We start from the raw sequence: 21151 nt of genomic DNA, 5'->3' as shown, positions 1-21151 counted from the left end.
TGCATGAGGAGTTTTTTGAGGATGGCGTGGACTCTACGCTTACAGCTCATGCGGTGTCCAGCGAGATGAGGACGTTATGCCTCAAGTTCTTTTTCACTTGCCCGTGATGGGTGACCAGATGTCAAGGTAACATTTTTCGGTAATCGTATCGATAATCGAGCTAGGGGGGTCTGTCATGATCAGGCGGACGGGCGGAAAGATGACCCCGAGGATCTGGTTGTGGCTTTGGCGCTATCGTGAGGGTCCATCGTGAATGGTAGGGCGGCGGTGTGTTGTTGGTTTCTTTTCTCTTCGCTTCTTTTTCTGGGCACACCCCCAAGAGATTTTCCTTTTTTTTCTCTTCTCATCTTTTTTTGCCGCCGGCGTGGCATGTGCAGGGCTAATGCAGGAGCGCGCTACCCGAATGTGGATGTCAACATCTGGACACCTCTTGGTAAAAAGGTTAGCGTGTCAGGAAGACACCTTCAGGATGGGAGCGCGCAGTTTAATTGTCTTGTGGTGAGACTTTTGGAGACGCAAGACCCTTTCTTGGCCCCCTTTTTTCACCCGACAAGGCCACACGAAAATGGCTAATTGTCAACAACAGCTCCCGAATCTCCAGAACACGGCGCAAAGGCGGTTTCAGAAACCGAAGTCGAGCGATGCGGTCGATATACGGATGACCACAACCGCTTCTGCACTGCACACACTGGACGCGCTGTAACCTCTGGTGCATGACTTTCAGCTACCCAGTACCGTGGCTGTCGGCCAGCACATCGTGCTTCTAGGCTGAGCTGCCACCAGAGACTTTCATGTAGGGTTGGGAGCCAGCCTCTGCCAGTCAAACACCTAAATGTGGCGGGTGGTGCGTGACGTCGATGCATCTCTTGCAGCAAAAAAGAGGTGCAAGGCACTTTACAGACGCGTCGCGCGTTTAATTGCTTGCCTACAAAAGAGTCTTAGTCTTGGTGATACATATGTAGGTCTCAGAACTTGGAAGCTTCTCAGTGGTTGCGGGAGCTGCCGTGCTGAATATTCCCCTTTTTATATCGTCAACTTCTTGACCGGGTTTCTAGAGGCCGTTTTTGGGCTTTTAGCAAGAGCTTATTTTCCCTGATTCCACACGTGGCGGTTGAGAATCCTGTTGAATGTTGGTTGAAGAAGGAATATCAATCATCAATTCGGGCTACGACGTGGTGTTCATATCTGTTTCCGACCCATGCTGTCGGATTTTGTTTGATCGGCCCCCGATCCTGCCTTTCGTCATCGCTCCATTAAAGCTGCCGGGTTCCCGGCGGTGGCATCGATGTGACCTTGTGATTATCAGCCCTCAACGACACAATTCTCATAGACTCTTCACCGCGCATTATAAAGGTCGTCGATTGTGGTAAGGCGTGGTGGTGTCAGACTGATGTTCATGCTCGGGGTGGGGTAGCAAACATCTCGACTCGTTCAGCTGGACCAGCATCGCTGAGGTCTTTATGCCTTGGCATAAACTGTCATACCTGCCCGTACATGGTAGCCTTGTTCCCCGCCTCGGCTCTGGGGAAAAAGATGCTTCTGGATTCGGGAGTCTGAATAGTTGGGTGATAAAACAACACAACCGGTGACCTCGAATTGACTTTGTAGAAATGGTGAGCGCTCGGCGAACGACTGGAGCTCAGGTCCATCGGTCTCCTGCACGGATCGGTCGCCCAGCCTCCTTGGTGCAGCCTCCAGGAACATCCCCTCTTCGGGGGCTACGGGGGCGTCGTTAGCGAACAGCACACCCGTATCCGTAGCCTCGGTGTGGCCGCCTCGTCTCCGTCCTATCTTCTTCTTTTTCACTCAAACCGCCTGTTCGTCTCGAGTGTTTCTTGAACCATCCGAGCGCAGGCACAGTGTTCCCGCTGAATGTTTCTGGATCAAGTTTGCTGTTTGAGAGAACATCTTGAAGTGAGGTAGCATCAACCAACAATGGAAGTCAATGGTTCAGTACACTACCCATACGAGGTGTTCCGGGGCCATCCCGCCGCATCTGCACGTACTTCTCCTAACTTGCAAGATCGACGACGTCAACAGCCTGCCACCCGAGTACGGTATAGTGGGCGCCAGGCTGGCCGCACTGGCCCATTGCTCGTCCCAATTTGCATCACTCTCCTGTCAAGCTGCCAAGTTCCCGTCCTGGTTGAGCGCGCGACTGACAATCTCCACTGGACCGTGGAGGTCGTGGAGTCGCGAGTCAAGCTGAGCCCGGCTTGTTCAAATGCAGCTTCGATATTAAATCGTGTCTGCCCTGATCTCGCCTGTCCGCCCGGGGCCTGCCCGCACTCGCTCGCAGCCGATCCTCAGCCTGTGCTATTTTTTTTTTTTCACTCTCTTCTTTCTGCTGTTGTACAATCGCCTGCACCTGCACCACGACTTTACGTTTACGTCTCTCGTTACGTCCAAGCTGCTCGCCCCGACCCGCCAAGGCTCGGATTCCCGTCATCTACACATCGCCGTCGCTGTTCTTTGTCTGACCGAGAGACACTCGAAAATCGCATAGCGTCGTCATCACCCCGTTACCGTTGATCAGCTCTGAGGAAGATTGGAAGAAGGACCATGTTTTGAAGGGGATTGGGGCAGATCGAAGGCAGCAGAGTCGCAGTATTCCCTGACTGCGAGGGCTGCCAGCAGGTTTCTCCGGCATACACGGCACACCACCCCTGTTGACGAACCACTGCAATCCACAGAGTCGACGGCTTGTTTTGAGACAGAGCAATGGTTGGTCCGACACTGACCATGACGGCGCCCGCTGTGGACACCAGCACGCCATTGCCTTTTCACCGCTCACAGCGCTCACAAGGTTCACAACACTCACATTCTACACCACCACCACCTGCTAGGAGTAGCAGCAAAGAACAACCCCCGCTCAAGCTCGCCAGGCCCGATGCTACCTCGCGCCCGCCTGCCAACACCAACAAGGAACTTCCGAGCCTGCCCATGCCCGATCCCTCGTTTGACATTCCCTCGTTCGATTTTGAATTTTCACCCGAGTTCAAGAGATCCTTCAGTTTCTGCAGCGACAAGATCGAAGCGTTGTCCATCCGCCCCGTGAAGCCCACCGCCACTGTCGTTACCGCTCCCGAGACGAGGCTATTGCCCATTGCATCCACTGAAGCTCGCGCCGAACCCACCAAGCAGCCAATACCACCCCGAACCTCGTCCAAAAACATCGACACCACCACCTATCACCGTAACAGCACCAGCACCGCGCCCACCGTGGCTGCTGCTCCGCGTGCCGAGAAGCACGGCCGTAGCCGGAGCAAATCAATGATTGACCGGCCGCTGTCGTGGCTGCCGAGCTCAAAGTCGACCCCCAACGTGCCGGCAACCCATGAGCTGTCCCAACGGGTGACCAAGAACAATGTGACTGTGTCGACCGACAATCTGGTGGAGGACAGCCAGCTTGAAAGGTCGAGGACGGTCGAGTCCTTTGCCAATTTTGCGAAAAAGTCTTGGATGACAAAGTCACGATCACCTTCACCGCCAACGACCCCAGAACGGCTTCGACATGAGACCCGCGAGCCTTCCACAGAAAGGAAAAAATCGCCTGTCAAGTCTAGGTTGACGCTGCGAACCCGCGCGCGTTCGGATTGTGATTCTTCCCAGGACGCTTCCGCCGAGCCACAGAGCAGCAGCAGCAGCAACAGTACAAGCCGCGTCTTCAGCCGTGCCAGTGTGTATCTGACGAGGATAAAACAAAAACCTCAAAGTGTGTTTTCTAGAACATCGTCCCCGCTCTCGCTTCCCGCCCCATCTTCTGTCAAGAGTTCGGAATCAAATGACTCTGATTCCGCCAGTGCTGCGACAGCCGCGCACAGCGTCAAGCCTGTCCCGGCCAAAACCACCCTTGCCCCGTCGAACCTCCCCAGATCTGCTGCTCTTGCCACCAACAATGCTTTTGCCCATGTCGAAGCAGCACCATCTCGCAGCTCTTCCCACCGGACTTCGTCACTAGAGTCGGATCTGGACACGGAAACCACTGCGACAACCAGCGCCTCTTCCGAAATTGCTTCCCAGGGCACAGCAGACACCAACATCACCATGCCACATCCGACATCCCGTGACCCTCTTTGGGGCACCTTCCGAACGCTAGATGGCGAGTTTGCCCGGTTCGCGGCGAGGCCTACCACCTCGACGCGAATGGACGTTGTGCGAGGTGTGCTGGTGCCATTCTTGAAAAGTACCTCGCACCACCCTTCCAATTCGAGCAGATCGGTGTTGAGTTCCGAGGATTTTGACCGGCGAGCCACAGTTTTGAACAAGTGGTGGAATGGCCTCTTGTCGATGCTGGATGCCGGGCATTCGAGGCTGTTGGCGGGAGGATACGGGCTTGCTCCAGGCATCGCTGCGCTTGGCGTCCAGTTTCCAGTATTGCAGCCGGTTGCTGGTGTCGACAGGCCAACTCTGCTCGAGGCGGCCACCATGATCATGATGCGGCCAGAGTGGAGGACGTGTACCAGCCAGTTTCAGCCTTTGGCTGAGCGGTCTCCCGAAGAGAAGGTCCGAGCGAGGTCAAACACATCGTCCACCGTTGGCAGCGATGTGGACTCGCTGTTGACCGAGCCGGCCGAGCACAATGTGCGTACCATGTTTGTCAACAACTTGACGACACAGATGGCGCTGGTGGTGGAGAAAATGTCGCTCCGGCACGCCCCTCTGAGCTTAGTCAACTGGTGCGGCAAGGCGTGTGCTTATGCGTTCTTCTTCGTGCCCGGTGTCGCTGATGTTCTGGTGCGGCTTTGGGGTTTGAATGCCGACATTTTGCGAAGAGTCGCTGATGAGTTTGGTCTGCCGAGGCGGAGCAAGGGCGAGAGCGAGGATATTGTCGCGCTCTACCCCGAGCATCTGCACAAGCTGGGATGGTCGTCTGTCAAGACACTGGGCGACAAGCTGCGGCTTGCGGCTAAGCTGCCACTGATGCCAGCCAAGATCCCTTGGCACGGCCCTTGGGTGTCGAGATGGCGTGGTGGTGAGACGGATCTGTTTTTCATCTTTTGCAAGTACTTCCACGTGCTTTCTGAGCAGTTTGTTTTTGAGGGACTCCCGCTGGTCGAAAAGGCGCGGTCACCTGCCTTTGTCCTGGTCCACGCTCAAATCTTGTCGGTGTTGGATAGCACCATTCACCGACAGGCCTCGATCGATGCCATGCTGGGCCCTCCGATTTCTGACAGCATTCACGGCGCGGATGCTACTTTGACCGGCATCTCTGTGCCCAGCAATGTTCTGAAAGGGATGGATGAAAACCGGCTCATTGTCCTGCTCAAGGATGTGCTCTCAGAAGGCTCTGTTGGGGTGAATCACGAGATTAAGCATACCTTTGCCGAGGCTTTTGCTGCCATCTCGAAGGCGGCAGCGAAGAGGACACCACGATTCGACCAAGCTTCGTGTTTCATGCTGTGCGATTTTCTGGAGGAGATGCTGGTCACGCTGGATACATTCCAGAACACGGTGAACGGCAGCCCTGCAGGATCCCCGGCCGAAGAGATTGGCCAGCCGCGGTACCTGGAATTTGGCAGCACCGCCCCCTTTGTCAACTACATTGACTGGCCTTTCTGGCTCGAGGTGGGCAAGATGATGGCCGAGTCCAACAACACCATGTCTGAGATTAGGGTCCTCTCTTTCCTCTACTCGGTGTGGGACGCCATCACTTCTGATCCGGTGCGCAAGGAGACCTTGTGCACGGAGTGGCTGTTGACGGAGGAGTTCTTTGCCAAATTCTTCAACCATTGGTGCCCCATGGTTCGTGCTTACTACATGCGCCTGCTCTGCTGGCGGATCTGCAGGGACTCGGGCAGCGCCAGTGAGGTCAACAGGTAAGACGATAGCCATCCAAGCGTTGCAACAGGTGACTAACGGGACTCTGCAGCAAAATATTCCTGACTGTGTCGCAGCGGCTCAAGACTCTTTGGGCTCATTACCTTTGGCTCAAGGCTGATGCCGACATGAGGGGCAAGGTCCAGCCTTCTACGGCCCCTGCTCATCCCACGCCTGGCAAGCGGTTCTTGATCATTCGAACCGAGGTGCAGCCGCCACAGCCGTCCATGAAGCTCGGCTTCGACTCGTTTTCCAGCTCCTTCCCAGGGTCAGACCAGCTCGTGGATTATGCTGGTACGTTCGGGATCAACGGCGGAGATACCGTTGGTGGCATCAAGGATGATGGGGATGTGTCATCCTTCAAGAAGCGGCTGTCAATGTTGGGCAAGGTACTGCCATTCAGCTCGCAAAATGGTCGGGCCGTGGATCCCAAGCGCGCTTGGGACGAGGAGCTGGAACAAGCTCGCCGCGAGACAGCTGCTGCGCGGATGGGACCTCGCCAGGGACCTCCGCCGCCGCCAAAGAGACCTGGCCACCATGCCACCTTGTCTACCGACTCCATATCTACTACAGGTTCTGCGCCCGTTTACGAGGCCACCACCTATGTCTTTCGCTTTGCGCTCACATGGCAAACTGGACCGGGGGGGCAGCCAATGCCACTCGGTCCTACAAGAGACCGGATTCTGACCCGCCCTCGACTCCCTGCGCCTGCTCAGGCGAGAGTTAGCGCTCGCTCGGCGGCGATCAACGACGTGGGTAACTTTCAGAACGGCAGTCTTGTCTATCGCAGCGACAGCCCGCCTCCCATTTCTCCCGGCCTGCCACCCGACACTAGGCGTGTGAGCGGTGCTTTGCAAACCGGTCTTATCAGTGAGGCTCGCAATGCTCGGCCATTGTCCATAGTGGAGGATACACCACGAAAGTCGATGGAGAGCTCCAAACGCCGGTACTCCCTCAGCATCAACGTCACGGCGGTTGCCTCGGACAGTGAGGATGAGAGATACAACAGGCCGTCTCCTCTTCGTCACATGAGCTTTGACGGCTACGAACGTGGTCCTTCGGTTGACATGATCAGGATGGCTCGGCCGCCCGCGCCAGCAATTCGTGCCGAGAAGCCCCTCGGCCCTTATGCCTCAGGGGCTGTGTACACAGGCCGAGCCCTCGCCGAGTGGGCGATCGTCATCAACGAATGCAACAGCTTTGTGGACCGCCGCCGGGACGAGGGTGTGCTCGGGTTGGCCGAGGTTGAGATTCCTATTCTTGGGGTCGATGGACTCGGGATGCGGCAGCGGGGTTAGTCGCCTCGTCCGCACAAGTCTGGCGACTGGAGATGGGCAGCTTTGTACCGGCATCCAACTGATTGCGGCTCGAGGCACTGAACAGCTTTTTGAACCATTCTACAATACCACACCATAACATGACGTTCTTCCGATCATTCACGCCATTTACACCACCACCACCACCACCACCACCATCTACACAAACACATACGTGCATACACAGCACACATTTTCGAGAGATGTTCTTTTTTTTTCTTGTTCCATATCAGCATTTAGCGACTTTTGTTCTTTTCTTGAGCATTTTTTGTTTCATTATCAAGCCGCAAAAGTTTTTTCTGGTTTTTTTTTGGAGCACAGATATTTCAACGTATATAAAGCCTCGCTTTTGGGGCCAGGGGGGTTTTGGGCATTCATACGAGCATTTGATTCTTTTACACATTATTTATAAGTTATACATTGTTTGGGCGTTTTTGGAAGGGGCTGCTCGGGCAAAGGGGGGAATATAAATTCGGCTGTTTAATTTTTCATGGAAGGGTCTGTAGGATTTGGATTTTATGTTTTATTATTAGATGGAGGGGAAGAAGGCCTACGCTTTTTTTTTGTTTCTGGTCCTCAACTTAGGACTGGCGAATTGTATTGCTTAATGAAGTTTTCAACATACACACACAGACATACACACATACACACGCACACACACAGACATACAAACACACACATACACACACATACACACATACGCACACATATTTTGAGCGTGCACATGTGGGAAACGATTGTTTTTTTGTTTGCGTGGGTGTTTTTTGTTTGGTTGTGTTGCTGAGTTGGATGGTTTGATACCCACCAAGATACAAGTTGGTGTTTGATTTTCTGTCTTTTTTTCTTGCGTGCTGTGAGGGAGAGAGGGAAAACGCTGGGGGGGCTTTCAGGCCATCGTTGTTGATAATGCGGTAGTATGAATATCGGTTATGGGAGGATTGTGTGGATACTGTTTGGGAATTTGGAAGAAATCAAAACATATGGTTGCCGAACGTGATTGTGACAGAAGCTGCAAAACTTGGACGTGACGTGAGGTGAGGTCGTGTTGTGTGTGTGTGTGTGTGTGTGTGTGTGTGTAAGTCGGGGAGTAGATTCCTGGGTGTAGATTCCTTCCCTTTTCGGAAGGTGGGTCGGGGAATGGGGGTGGTTGAGTGGCTGGGCTGGGCTGGGCTGGGCTGGGCTGGGTTGGCTGTAGATGCATAACGCAGCTCGAGTTCAGACTATGCTGCTGTCAGGGGAACTCGACGGGTGTCTGATGTCGACGTACATGAGAGGAAAGCATTGACAGCGCTAGGTCGTCTTGAATTTTTTTTTTTTTTTGGCCAGTTCATCCGTCGTCCTGGCATGGCATGGAGATGGCCGCAGGGACGGACGGATGATTTGTTGAGCGTAAGCAGAGCAGAGCAGAGCAGAGAGCAACTTCTGTGCGGTCGGTCTGAGAGTTTTGCTCATCACAGCTGTTGTGTGTTCGCAGCGACGGAAGGGTATTTGGTCCCATTGTTTTTCCACTTCACGGTGGTGTTTATTTTCTTTTTCATCTTGTACATATATTCTGCACTTGGGGGGGGTGGGGTGGAGGGGCAAAGCAACCGACTATCTTTTTACCTTTTCGTCAGGGTTCTTTTTTTTTTCCTTTCCAGGCCTGAAATCATTCTTATTTTATTTCCCACACTTTGTTGTTGTTATTTCTCATCCAAGAGTAAGAAGCAAGATGCCACCAGGCCGCTTCCCACACACCCTCCCCCTCCCCCTCCCCCGCCCCCGCCCCCGCCCCCGAAGCCGGAGAGGAAACCGCTTCTCCCTCCCGGCTTTTTATCTTCTCTTGGTCATCTGCATAATCTCCTGGACGGCAACCCACACGACGGCGTCGTGGGATTACACTACTTACAACAAACCCCACCATCATACACATCCCCAGAGGCACCATTCCCGGGATACGTACACGCCTTTTCCCGGCCGGGTTGTTCATGACCATCATCACGACAAAAGGAACGGGATGGCGGGGATGGGGCTTTTCGAAATGATGGGGAAGGCGAGGGGGCAGGGGGTGGCTGTGACAAGGCCGCTAGGGCCAGTTTCTGGAAATGCTGTTAGGAAGAATAAGGGTGGTGGTAATAGGGATGCTCACAGTAGTGGAGGAGGAGGAGGAGGAGGGCGGAGGTATGGAGTTGTGAGGTTAGATGATGCGGTTAGCTTGCCTGTGGGGGAGATGGTGGATGATGGGAAGGGGGGGGGAGAGTTGAAGAGGGGGAGGATGGTTTTTGTGGAGGAGGCGGTGGTGGATGAGTGATGGAGGGTGGTGAAGTCGGAAGGTGGATGGGTAATGTGTTGGAGGGGATTGAAATGGCCCAGGGGGCAAACCGTGTATGAAAAATATGATGGATAGTTGATGTGTGTTCAATGAAATGGGTTGGTCAGTGAGATGAGGTCGAGCTGTAGGGCAAGTCGTAAAGTTAATAATAATAATGTCAAATGATGAGACTAACAAATGGCAACGAGAAGTCGACAGGCAAGCCGCAATTACTGTACTTGCATGGTTGGGACTGGAACCGAATCGCATCCTTCCCTACGACCACAACCACAGTATATATACCACCTTCCTCACCTACCTTCCAACAGCAGCCCTGAAATCTTGACCAGGGTGCCACTTCGTGGTCAGAACAAATGGTCAAGGTGGAGGGAGCTGCTGTTAACTCCCCCCCACCGGGAGGGTTTGCAACCGATAGCTCCCGAGTTAGATCCGAAGTAAAACCACCGGGGTTTTTGTAGTCGGCCACCTCTCCCAGACACCGGTCTGGGTGGGTTTGGCCGGTGAGATTTTTGCTTTTCTTCCAGCCCTGCTTACTTCCATATCCTTTTTGCAACTTTGCTCTTACACTCAAGACCTTGGTCATGAGCAGTTGATTCCCCTGCCTGAATAATGCGACTTTGACATCCATCATCAAGACTTAAAGTCGAAAGCTCCAGTCAGACTTCAAAAAACCTGCTGTGTTTGCCTTTACCATGAACCCCCTGGCCCAGAATTTGACTTCAGCAATACTGACCGGACCACAATAGAGTCTACCTTACCTTATACAGGCACAGCCACACCGGACCTGCACTTCGAGAGTCGAAGAAATACATCGACCCGTTCCGTTCCGCATCGCGATATCCTTTGAGATTTCGATTAAACAACTAACTAGGTACCCTCATAACACCAAATACTCACCGAAACAAAGAACCCTCACGCTGGCAGCTTGTGCTACAAAACTGTTAGGATAGATATAGGCACTCGAACTGTTCTTATCATATTTCCCCACTGGCAATCCAATTCTGAGCTGAAAGCATAATAATAACTCTTATTAAAAGTCTTGAAGCAACAACATCTACACAGTTTGGTGTTAGTATACAGAGATGCTATTCCTCGGTATGGCATGATAGTAAGCTCGGCTTAGGAAATACTTCGTACAACCAAAGTGAGACATGGCAGCTTTGGGGTGTGCGAAACAAATACATAACACACATTACTTAAAAACCACCTTGACTGTCTGCTGATAGCCTGAAACCATAACTTCAGAGTAGTATTTGTTATTCGCAAAAAAAAAAACCATCCAAGAACCCACCGATTATAGCAAGAAATAGAAAGAATCGACGCAGTCCGTCTCCGAACTACCGCCAATATGAACCACATGTAGACCTGCTTATCAGAACAATGAACATTGTCCATATAACCCCATCACATCATGTATACCCAACAAAAGTGCCCAACAACGCCAGAAGCCGCAGCCCCATCACAGCTTTGATATTGAAAAAGAATTTTGCCTTGAAAAAATCAAGATAGCAAGCAATACCAAGAAAGCGCTAATGTCTATCGTGAAATGCTAATGCCCCAAAGCCAAACTCCTATCCGAAATACGCCTATGCCCCTCTATGTCCCCCGAAGCCATATCCCGTGTCCCCCTTTCCGCTCGTTTTTCAATTTTCCCACTTTTCTATCTTTTACTTTTTATTCCTGTTTAGTGACCGTTGACACCATTGGTACCGTTGCCGTTGGAAGTCTCGGCAACAGCACGCTCAAGAGCCTGGAGAACATCGTTCTTGAGGTCCTCGGCATCCTCAACACCGCAGCTGAGACGGACAAGGTCGTCAAAGACACCAACAGCCTCACGCTGTTCCTTAGGAATACCAGCGTGGGTCATGCTGCTTGGCACCTCGCACAAGCTTTCGACACCGCCCAGGGACTCGGCAAGTGTAAAGATTCTGGTCAGCTGGCAGAAACGCTCGGCCGCGGCGTGACCCCCACGGATGCGGAATGACAGCATGCCGCCACCCATGCCGTTGCGGTGCTGCTTCTTGGCGATGGCGCGATGCGGGTGAGAGTCGAGACCGGGGTAGTTGACCGCGATGACGTGGGGGCTGGCCTCCAGGGCGTGGCCGACAGCCGTCGCATTGGTTGTGGCCTCGCGGGCACGCAGGTGCAGAGTCTTAGCTCCACGGTGGGCAAGCCACGAGTCAAACGCCGAGGGGATGGCGCCGATGGCGTTCTGCAGGAACGAGAGCCTCTTGAAGAGCTCCTCGCTGTTGAAGGCGGCGACACCCATGACGACGTCGCTGTGGCCGTTGATGTACTTAGTGACACTGTGCACCACAATATCGGCGCCGTGATCAAGAGGGTTCTGGATGTAAGGGCTCAGGAAGGTGTTGTCGACAACAACCATGATGCCGTGCTCGTGGGCAGCAGTCGCGACGGCGCGGATGTCGACGAGACGGAGGGTAGGGTTGCTGGGAGTCTCGATCCATACCAGCTTGGTGGCAGGGGTGATGTGCTCGCGGATGTCAACCTCGATCTCAGGGGTGAAGGTGACCTTCACACCGTGGGCCTTGGCAACCTGGGTGAAGTAACGGTGGGTGCCGCCATAGACGTCGGAGACAGAGATGACGTGCGAGCCAGAGGCAAGCGACTGGAGGATCACGGCAGTGGTGGCGCTACCGGAAGAGAAGGCGAGGGCATGCTTGGCGTTCTCGAGGGCCGCCACCATGTCCTCAAAGTTTTTGCGATTAGGGTTAGAGGACCTAGAGTACTCATACTCGCCAACCGGTTGGCCGACGGCCGTTTGCGCAAAGGTCGTCGAGAGGGAGATGGCGGGGATCACGGCACCGCTGTGAGCACACTATTAGTTGGAGGATTGGGGAGAAGAAGAAGAAGAAGAGGGGGGGGACACATACGTGCTGGGATCGTGCTCAGAGCCGGCGTGGACGGCTCTGGTGCCAAAGCCCGACGAGGGGGAAGAGGCCCTTGGTGGTGTCGTGATAGTCATCCTGTACGTTTTGTTGGTTGGGGAGTGTGAGCCTCTGGTGGTGATGTAGGGGAAGCGTGGGGGCACGTTTAATAGTAGAGGCGTTGGGTGATTTTTATAAAAATCGCGACATCGACCCTGCGGGCTTAAAATAAAAAACACTGTGGGATTCCGAAACTGAGCCGACCTGGCACACCTTGCTCCAGCTGATGCTTGTTGGAGGGCTCGCTTTGAAATCAGCGAAAAAGAGGTGCCCCTCCTGTTGCCAAGCCGAGACAGTGGAGATCTTGGCAGATCTCGAAGGAGTGGTTCCTTCGAGCTTCCTTGAAAGAAGTAGTCGAGAAGACGCAAAGACAGGCTAAACAAAGGGCTGACCACGTGAAATCGCGCCATTGAGTGACGCTTATGGAGGACGTGGATATCTCCCTGCCTTTCATGGCGGAAACCAAAGGGTCCGCACCGCAGCAAGCCGTCTTCTACCGCACTTCTGGTCGGATCGGATGATGATGCCACTGCACCCGAAAACCTGGGGATGGAGGGGCAATCTTTTTCTGACTGAAGAGCGCACGGGCCACTCTTATGCAAGTAACTGCATAATCTCTTGCTTATCATTCACACTGTGACTCTGCCATCTCTTCCAGAATTCCCTATATTATTCCAAATTGCTTGCTAATCAGGTCTTAGACTTATCATCTAGATACACACCAAAAGTCTAAAGACCACAAAGGCGCAGTTACTATGTGCCTGACCGACCTTGCCGCTCAAACCTCTTGCCACACCACCAGTCACCAAAGTCCAACTTTCAACAGTTACCAATCGACAAGACCATTGTATAGACATGAGCTAGGTGGCTGACCACATGATGAAAGAAATAGGGTCTTTGTCTGCGACTACATCAAAGCTATTGTGCCACCGCTCCTTTCACCAACCTCTTCATTGCGAGAATGTCCCGAGATTGGCTAATCCTCCCGAGCTTTACGTATCGCATTCCTGCTGACCGAGGTCGCGGTCCGAGACTTTTGATAGTACTTGTGTACTTGTGGAGAGCATGCCGTCTTCCCGTTTCGTCACATCGGCGCGCTTCAGATTCTGCGAGCTAATGTATATGGGGAAAGAGACGTTTAACTCCTGCTCATAGGGCTCTAGCTCATCGGACGCAAAGATTCTTAGGTACATTATCTTGCCATTATGGGAAGCGCGGCAATAGAAAACAGGATTACAGGTTTGAAAGCTGACCATCACAACACATTCTAGGGTACTCTAAAATTCTCCTCATACATCATATCTAAACCCAGCTTTTGTCTTCTAGTCCTCTAAAGCAAAAACCCAGGTATCCCAGATCCCAAAACTCCACGCTAATGTCATCATCATCATCATCACTTCCCCCTTCCCCTTAAACCATCACCCCCATCTCCCCCTTCTCTTCCCGCCCCTCCCTCTTCCTACTTTCCTCCCCCTCAACACCAAACCACATCCCCGTCACCACCCCCTTCCCCCCAGCACTAACAAACAACGCAACCGCACTCCCCACCCTCTTGAAAATCACCGCCCCCACCAACGTCCCCAAAATCAAACTCCCCAAAAACATCAACCTCCTATTCCTCCCCCTATTTTTCACCCTCATCAAATCAGGATCAATCACCAAATCCAACCACGCCGCCGTCGCCATCGCCGTGCTAATCTCGGTCATCTTCAAACTCCTACTCACCACAACCTGCGATCCCGCAGCAGTGGCAAGAAACCCAATCGCCAGGAGGGTTCGTGTACCCTGGGGCTCGACCCCCTTCTTGTACTGCAGGACAGCAGTTGCAAAGACGAGGCAGGTCTGGATGAGATTGCAGATTATGATGTACAAGCGGCGGCGGGGGCCGATGATGTGCCCGAGCTGGCCGGTGAGGTAGGCGGCCGCGAGGAAGAAGCCCAGGGCGACGGCGATGTTGGAGGTGACAAACATCTCGCCGTTCATCTCGGGGAGGATGATGGCTAGGACGAGGAAGACGGTGTTGCCTGTTTGGTTGGAGGCGAAGCAGTGGAAGTCGGGGAAGGAGACTGCGTCTAATAGGGGAACAGAGTTAGCAAGGGGGTGGGAGGAGGATAGGTGGGGGGATGGGTAAGGGGAGATATATGATGTGGGCAAGGTGACTTAGCGAAGACCAGGGGAAAACTAACCTTGTAAACCGATGCAGAATGTTAAAAGCGTAAGTTGGATCTCGGCAAAGGCGGTGGGTTTGATGTCTTGATTGAGGTAGTTCCAAAGTTTGGAAGCCGTGAGGAGGGTTTTTGGTGGTGGTGGTGGGGGGGGGTCGTTGGTGGGTGTTTCGACTTCGGCCTCGGTGGTGGAGGATGAAGACGAGATAGGTTCTTGTTGTCTTTGAGGATCCATCATCGTCTCTGTAGGTCGTGATGGCGGTGGGGTTTGATGATTCTGAGCTTTCATAATCTCGTTATTCGACCCTCTATCCGGCCCAACAATATGCGGTACGCAAGGTAAAGAGCAAGGCGTTGTTGTCATTGTATAACATCCAATTTTACTCCTTCATACAAGATCGAGATGTCTTCAATGGTATGTTCAAGATTCGTTGGTCTCGAGGTCTGTATCTCACAAAGATGAACAAAACAGGAGATCCCCTTCTACTTATCTACATCCCCCAACCCGTCCACCGATTCCCCCGATCTGGAGAAGAAAAAAACCAGTGACTCCTTCCCTGAATTTTCCACCCGCCGCTGCTTCGGGAAGGGTTACACTTTTCCATCGGTGCGGGTCCCCTATCCATAGTGTAGTCCGCCATGTGCCGTTCCCGCAAAACTCCACCACCGACAACCGATCCAGTTCGTCTCTTTCCCTATCTCTCCACAAGGGGTGTTCCAGACTTTTTCCAAACCGGCCTTCAACATCACTTGCGATAGCTCTCGACTATCTTACCGTCTAACGATACAATATGTGCTATCCTGTGTGATGAAACCCCCGACTCAAACCTCCGACTAACCCCCGACTTCTCCCCCCCTTTCCCCCCAAGCGTAAACTGCCACATGTGACCACCCAAAAACTCCCATGCCAATTCCGTCATGGCATTTCCCGACCGCTCGGTTCCTTCCTTGACTCGAACTCGATGGTTGCGGGTCTGCCTTAGCGTGACATATCACACATTTGCGCTACGGACCAGTCCGTTCCCCACAACTTTCATTCCCGGCACGGCAAAAGTGGGGCGGTTCTCGGGAGGTAGTGGGCCTTCGAAGCCGGAGCGGCTGTCGGTGCCGATAGCCGGGCCGGTCGGAGAGTTAGGGTTCGGGTTGGTTATGTAAAGGGGCGAGGTTGTGTGTCAAAAAGGACATAGACTGTGCGTATATGTAACATCGTGACCACCTACGCTATGTTGCCAAGGAGTTTGTTGTGCAGATTTTCGGTGTGGAAGGGTCAGATAAGGGGTGGGTGTTTTCTTCCGATGGTTGCCGCCGGTCGAGAGAGTACGGAAGGTTGTTTCGTGCAAGTGGCCGCCGGTCGAGAGTACGGAAGGTTGTTTCGTGCAAGTGACCGCCGGGTGCGATATCCGACACCGCCCCGGTTGGGGTAGTATCGTGAGATGCTGGGGGGGGGCAACACACCGGTAAACTTGGCGGAGGACTGGCGGTTGGTTGGTTGTCAGTTGTCCGGTGGTGACTGTTGTTCCTGGGGTTGGTTGTTCGATGACAAGTTCCGAGTGTTTGACGGATGTGTTGTTCCAAGGATAGATACCTACCTACCTGCCAAGATCTGTGTGTCCGGGACAGGGCCTGGAACAGACAGTCAGTGTAAGTCATCCTCAGAATCAGTTACACTTCGTAGCTCTCGACCAGGTTTGATCAAGACAGCTGAACGTCATTCATGCTCTGATGTTCATCGCGTTGCAATGGAGTCTTTGGCAAATGGTGCCACAACACATTGATATCGTTCGTCAAGAGCAATGTAAACTCGATATGGTCTTTTAATTCCACGCTTACAACCCCCTATCCCAGATTCCAGCCCCGTAATCCGCCATGTTTGTTTTACCCAACCCAGAACACCAAAACACCACGCTAAAAGAGAGTCCCATCCGTAAACCAATTCACGACCCATATTCCCATCTAATGCCCCCCAACCTGCCCCCTCGGCAGCGGCCTGATCCAACTCACCCCCAAAGCGATCCCAAGATTAACAACCCCAATCACCCAAAACCCCCTCGCATACCCCTTCCCCCCATCCATAAACCTAAATACAACCGCAAACACCACCCCGCCCAAGTTCCCACCCGCCCCCGTCAACCCCGACAAAATCCCATTCGCAAATGGATGCACGTGCGGCACCAAGCTGAAATTCGCACCATTCCCCGCCTCCAAAAAAACCGCCATCACCGCGACCAATCCAAACATCACCCCCTGATCCCTCGGGTCCAAAACCCCAATCACGATTAACAGCACCCCAGTGACAGCACCACAAACCACGATCCACATCTTCTTCAACCACAGCGAGCGTCCAAAATAATTGTACAAAATATCAGACACAATACCCCCAAGAGGGCGCGTAACAAAATTGAGAAACCCAAAAATGGCAGCATAGTTCGACGCAGCCGTCTGCCCGAGCGAAGGAAAATTCTTGACGTAATAAGACGCCAGGATGGCATTGATCGCCAGCTCCGATCCAAAAGAGCACGAGTACGTCAAGATGTGAAAAATCGTCTGCGGGGAGCGCGCGACCTGGAGGGCCTCCTTCAGTGTCGGCTTTTGGACAATCTCCCCCTGGGCAGTCTGGATCATCTCCGTCTTTGAAAGCTGCGCCTCGTGGTCAAACGCGGCTGAAGTCTTCCGTTCAATCTTCAGGTCAACCTTCTCGTGGTTGCTGTCTGGTGGGGTGGAAGGCAACCGGTCGGTGATGGCGCCGGGAATGTCGACGATCGTCTCATCGATGCCGTGGGCGTGAAGGTTCTCCTTTGCTTGGAGGTGACGGTCGGCCCACTTGCCGGTGGGGGTGTCGGGGCAGAGGAGAAGGAGGGCAGCCCCCGTTGCGATGACCATGACAAGAGGGATGATGAACGTCAGCCGCCAGGATTGGCCCGGGGAGCGGCCGCTGGCGACAAAGGCGTCGTAGACGGCGGGCATGATGAAGTAGGTGATGCCGCCTCCCGCGTTGCCGAAGCCGCCGGTCAGGGCGTTGGCCGTGCCGACGATGTTCTTGTCGAAAAAGCCGGTTGACCAGACCTGGCAGGGGACAAAAGAGCCGCCGAGAATGCCGATGAAGAAGCGGGAGATGTAGAGCCCGTTGATGTTTTGCACTAGAGGGGCCAAGCCGAGGGGAATGGCGCCGACGAGGAGAAGGCCGCCAAAGACTTTGCGGGGACCGAATTGATCGCATAATGGGCCGGCGATGACCCTGACGAGGAGGGTGGCTAGAAGAGAGACAATGTTGCTGTTGGCTACCTCAGCCGGTGAGAGGTTGAGGTCATATTTGATAGTATGTGTGAGCTATAGACGGCATCTGTTAGACTCCTACACCTCATTGATGCTATGAGAAGGTGTCATCATACCAATGGTGGGAATGTATACCAAGCTAAAGCACAGAAAGTTAGTACAGAATTGCCAGGTAGGTAGTAGCAGAATGACAGAAACTTACCCCAGAACGCGATCATGAAACCGAACCACGAGAAGAAGAACACCCGGCCGTAAACATTAACAGGGTTAAAGAAAGGTATCGCCCGCGCCTTTCGGTTAACGGGGTTAACCTCAGGGGCAGCGTAAAGGTGAGTGAGTTTGAGGCCCATGTTTCAAGCTAGCCCTTTTGCTGTAGATGAACTGATGCTCTCTAGCCAGGAACTAGTCTGAATGAGCCAGGCCAAGGTCTGGTCTTATACCTGTGAGCGTCCCTCACAAACTTGACGGATATACAACTTCCATACACACACAATCACGGCTCTTGGCTCACTCCCGAGCTCTCTCATATCGCACTCATATCACTACCGACAAACACAATGACGTTTCCACGGACTCGATCCGGAAACGCATGTTTGGCACCTTCAGCACGCTGAAAACAACGGGTAGGTGTGCATTCCCCAGATCTAGAACTTGGAAAACCCCCAAACGGGAGCCGCGCCACACCGCAGATCTTGATAAGAGGTCCAACGGGCCCTCTGAGTGGCCGGATATGCATGTCAAGAAAAGCCAGCCTCGAATCCGGAGATGCAAGTACCGTCCCTACGGTGGTAATCTGATCTCCATATATCTCAACAATTCCCGCTATACAAGCTTTTGTGGAGTCTGGGTTATTCTTCACCGGGAATACTGTCGACAAACCAGTATGACATCTCCTGTTTCTCCGTTCTTCCTTGGATTTTTTTCGAGTTTGAGTTTTCTTGCAGTTGTGTTCCGAAACCTCACCCAAAATCCTCCCTCCCAAGGGACCAACAACCTCAACACCATTGCCGTCCTTATCATACAAAGCCAAGAACCTCACAGACGCCCACATTGGATATGACTTCATGAGGCTTGAACCGACGCTGCTCACTGCTTTGACAATTGCAATTGTAAAGATGCGATTGGAGCGACCGGGTTGTGTGGGTTATCTCTGCTCCTGCAGCTCTCGACGGGGACGAAGATAAGGGTGTTCCTGGTCCAAAGCAACCTCTCGGAGCTCGCGCGCGGCAGTGAAAGCACACCCTCTTCCCATCTCCGCGGGCTGCGAGCCTGCGGCTGGAACAGTCGTCAGATAAGGATTTTATGGGGAAGCTGATTGCGTCGTCCAAGGTCTGCGGTTGAAAATGGAACCTCAGGGGGGGACCGTGCCAAGAACACCAAGATCGGGTCGCCCCCACGCCACTCCCCACACCATCTTCATATCTCGCAGCGGAAGAATATTTGAGCGAGCCCCTGAATCCAACGACATCTGCCAAGATTGTTTTCTGTTTTCCTTTTTGAGAACATAAGCGCTCTAGTCAACTTGTCAGCATCACGAAATAGCTCACTTGCAGGTGACATAGGGGAACTTACATTTTATATGTGTTTGCTTCGATCAAGCTGTGGTCCATATTTTCTTCTGCAAGTTTACTGGTCGTCTTCACCACCAAATTCCATTCCTTCAAAAACATTGAGGAAGAAGTCCTGCAGCCCATTTTTGACAAAGGAGGCAAAGTCCCAAGGATCAGGAGATATCTTCTCCATCGGGCCATTCCAGAGGTACATGTCTGCCGCTACTGACTGATCGGTAGCGATGTGAACCTGGACGGGAACGCACTTGTATGCCTCTCCTTCACTTTCGAAGTTGTCGAGTTTCCGACGTTGAGACGTGGTAGCTGGTGTGAGGAGGCAGCCCTGGATCGAGGCATTTGGGTCTTTGGAGGCAATTGCCGCGGGATGCTGGGTGTAACCACTGCCGAAGTATAATGAACGCCGCTCATATCCCTTGACGGTTGCAGGTTGCAGCATGGGGAGTATTTTGTCGACGTCGGGGGCGGTCTCATCTGATTCCCGGAGGAGCATGGCAAGCAGCTCTGGAGCACACAAGTTGCCGTAAACGAAGAGGGGTCTTGGCGTGGTTGCCATTGTGGGTTTTGGGGTCGGCTTGGTGATAATGCGTGGTGAATGCGCTACCAAGGATTGGTTGGGAGAGTCTTGTAATGGGAAGATTCAGGTCAAAAGGCCAAGGTGAACTTACTTTGACTTTAATGGGCAGACACGGTGAGTCAAAATCAGCCTCCACCAAACCGACAGCAAAAAGACAGGCAGCATCTTCAACAGCGAAACCTTATTATGCCAATTTTTAACAACACACGCGTGGTTGAATCTTTTACAGGAGGAAAAAATGCTGGTTGACTGTGATGACCGATGATGATAGCAGGACACCAAGCGGAGGGCTTAGTCGGTAGATGTTGGATCAGACAATACGACAGAAGCACGACAACCACACAAAGCACCATGTCAATCCTAGAACAACTCATGGATAGCAGATTTTATTACCACCAACTACAGATGCGTCTCTGCGTTGGCCCTGCTACGCTTGCAACCGGTTACCAAGCGACAACACGAGGGGGTGCAGCGTCCGGCTTTGTCGCTCGTGCTGGGGGGACACTGGGTGGACTTCCACCATGAAAAAGCCAAAAAAAGCAACGCCGAGAGGTATCTAGATACAAACAGAAAAAAGCCAACAGAAAACAAGAAAGCCAAACGCTGAGAGCCAGCGCTAATTACAAGAGCAAAACAACAAAGAAACCCACCAAACAAAAACGAATGCCAACCAAGTCAGAAAACAATCCAAACAACCATCTCAAAAACAAAGGCCGCCTCCTTCTCCATCGCCAATACCACCAACAAAAGACAGACGCCTACCAAAACCACCACAACAAACGACAGACACCCAACCGAAATCACCAACAAGAGAAAGACATGACTCAAAATAACTCCTCCCAACGCACCTCCCTGATCGTCTTGAGTTTCGGACGGTACTTCGGGATTACTCGACACTCGCGATCGCGTCGTTCCCGCCCGACTCGTTCCCAGTGCCGCGCCACCTTCAACAGCCCCAAAAGATCTACTTTCTTTCTCAGCGCGGGTTTCTCTGGGAGGGGAGGGGAAGGGGACAGGGAGGACATGGGGATGGGATGGGGTTATGGTGAAATGGAAAACATGGTTGGATAGAGCGAGAGTTGAGGATTTCGGGAATCAAGTTTCGAGAAGAATTATAGGTGTTGCGGGCTGTCTGTTTTGGTTGAAATGCTCAATATCGCAAAGTATTTCGGT

At 52.9% G+C, this 21151-nt stretch overlaps 6 protein-coding genes across 6 annotated transcripts; 2 read left to right on the top strand and 4 right to left on the bottom strand.

The window, feature by feature from the left end:
* Window positions 1-2081: 2081 nt before the first annotated feature.
* QC764_110810 (uncharacterized protein) lies at window positions 2082-8173 on the top strand. The gene is made up of 2 exons (XM_062942349.1): window positions 2082-5819; window positions 5873-8173. Exons 1-2 carry the CDS (start codon window positions 2722-2724, stop codon window positions 7116-7118), a joined length of 4344 nt encoding a protein of 1447 aa, XP_062805288.1. The 5' UTR covers window positions 2082-2721; the 3' UTR covers window positions 7119-8173.
* Window positions 8174-8847: 674 nt separating this feature from the next.
* QC764_110805 (uncharacterized protein) lies at window positions 8848-9426 on the top strand (the record flags this gene model as incomplete). The annotated part of the gene is given in 2 exon segments (XM_062942348.1): window positions 8848-8882; window positions 8901-9426. 2 exon segments carry the CDS (start codon window positions 8848-8850, stop codon window positions 9424-9426), a joined length of 561 nt encoding a protein of 186 aa, XP_062805287.1.
* Window positions 9427-10722: 1296 nt separating this feature from the next.
* On the bottom strand, window positions 10723-12909 carry CYS3_1 (cystathionine gamma-lyase cys3). Its single transcript, XM_062942347.1, has 2 exons — window positions 12342-12909; window positions 10723-12275 (listed from the first exon to the last, which is right to left on the bottom strand). The coding sequence occupies exons 1-2, from the start codon at window positions 12803-12805 to the stop codon at window positions 11132-11134; spliced, it is 1608 nt and encodes a 535-aa protein (XP_062805286.1). The 5' UTR covers window positions 12806-12909; the 3' UTR covers window positions 10723-11131.
* A 704-nt stretch (window positions 12910-13613) lies between these two features.
* QC764_110790 (uncharacterized protein) lies at window positions 13614-14924 on the bottom strand (the record flags this gene model as incomplete). Its single annotated transcript, XM_062942346.1, has 2 exons — window positions 13614-14467; window positions 14582-14924. The coding sequence occupies 2 exons, from the start codon at window positions 14922-14924 to the stop codon at window positions 13806-13808; spliced, it is 1005 nt and encodes a 334-aa protein (XP_062805285.1). The 3' UTR covers window positions 13614-13805.
* Window positions 14925-16513: 1589 nt separating this feature from the next.
* On the bottom strand, window positions 16514-18183 carry QC764_110780 (uncharacterized protein; the record flags this gene model as incomplete). The annotated part of the gene is made up of 3 exons (XM_062942345.1): window positions 16514-17887; window positions 17950-17972; window positions 18036-18183. 3 exons carry the CDS (start codon window positions 18181-18183, stop codon window positions 16514-16516), a joined length of 1545 nt encoding a protein of 514 aa, XP_062805284.1.
* A 1276-nt stretch (window positions 18184-19459) lies between these two features.
* Window positions 19460-20143, bottom strand: QC764_110775 (uncharacterized protein; the record flags this gene model as incomplete). The annotated part of the gene is made up of 2 exons (XM_062942344.1): window positions 19460-20001; window positions 20092-20143. 2 exons carry the CDS (start codon window positions 20141-20143, stop codon window positions 19460-19462), a joined length of 594 nt encoding a protein of 197 aa, XP_062805283.1.
* Between the last annotated feature and the right edge of the window lie 1008 nt (window positions 20144-21151).

The sequence above is a fragment of the Podospora pseudoanserina genome, chromosome 1 (assembly GCF_035222485.1).
Source record: "Podospora pseudoanserina strain CBS 124.78 chromosome 1, whole genome shotgun sequence".
Classification (NCBI taxonomy): domain Eukaryota; kingdom Fungi; phylum Ascomycota; class Sordariomycetes; order Sordariales; family Podosporaceae; genus Podospora; species Podospora pseudoanserina.
The sequence above is the reverse complement of the archived record's forward strand: the minus strand, read 5'-3'. Positions and strand labels throughout refer to the sequence as shown.

Excerpts from the sequence above, each read along its gene's own strand:
- QC764_110810 (XM_062942349.1), top strand. The coding sequence starts at position 2,722 with ATGGTTGGTCCGACACTGACCATGACGGCGCCCGCTGTGGACACCAGC. Across the intron at positions 5,820-5,872 it reads AGCGCCAGTGAGGTCAACAG|CAAAATATTCCTGACTGTGT; the intron begins GTAAGACGATAG and ends GGGACTCTGCAG.
- CYS3_1 (XM_062942347.1), bottom strand. The coding sequence starts at position 12,805 with ATGGCGCGATTTCACGTGGTCAGCCCTTTGTTTAGCCTGTCTTTGCGT. Across the intron at positions 12,276-12,341 it reads TCTGAGCACGATCCCAGCAC|CGGTGCCGTGATCCCCGCCA; the intron begins GTATGTGTCCCC and ends GTGTGCTCACAG.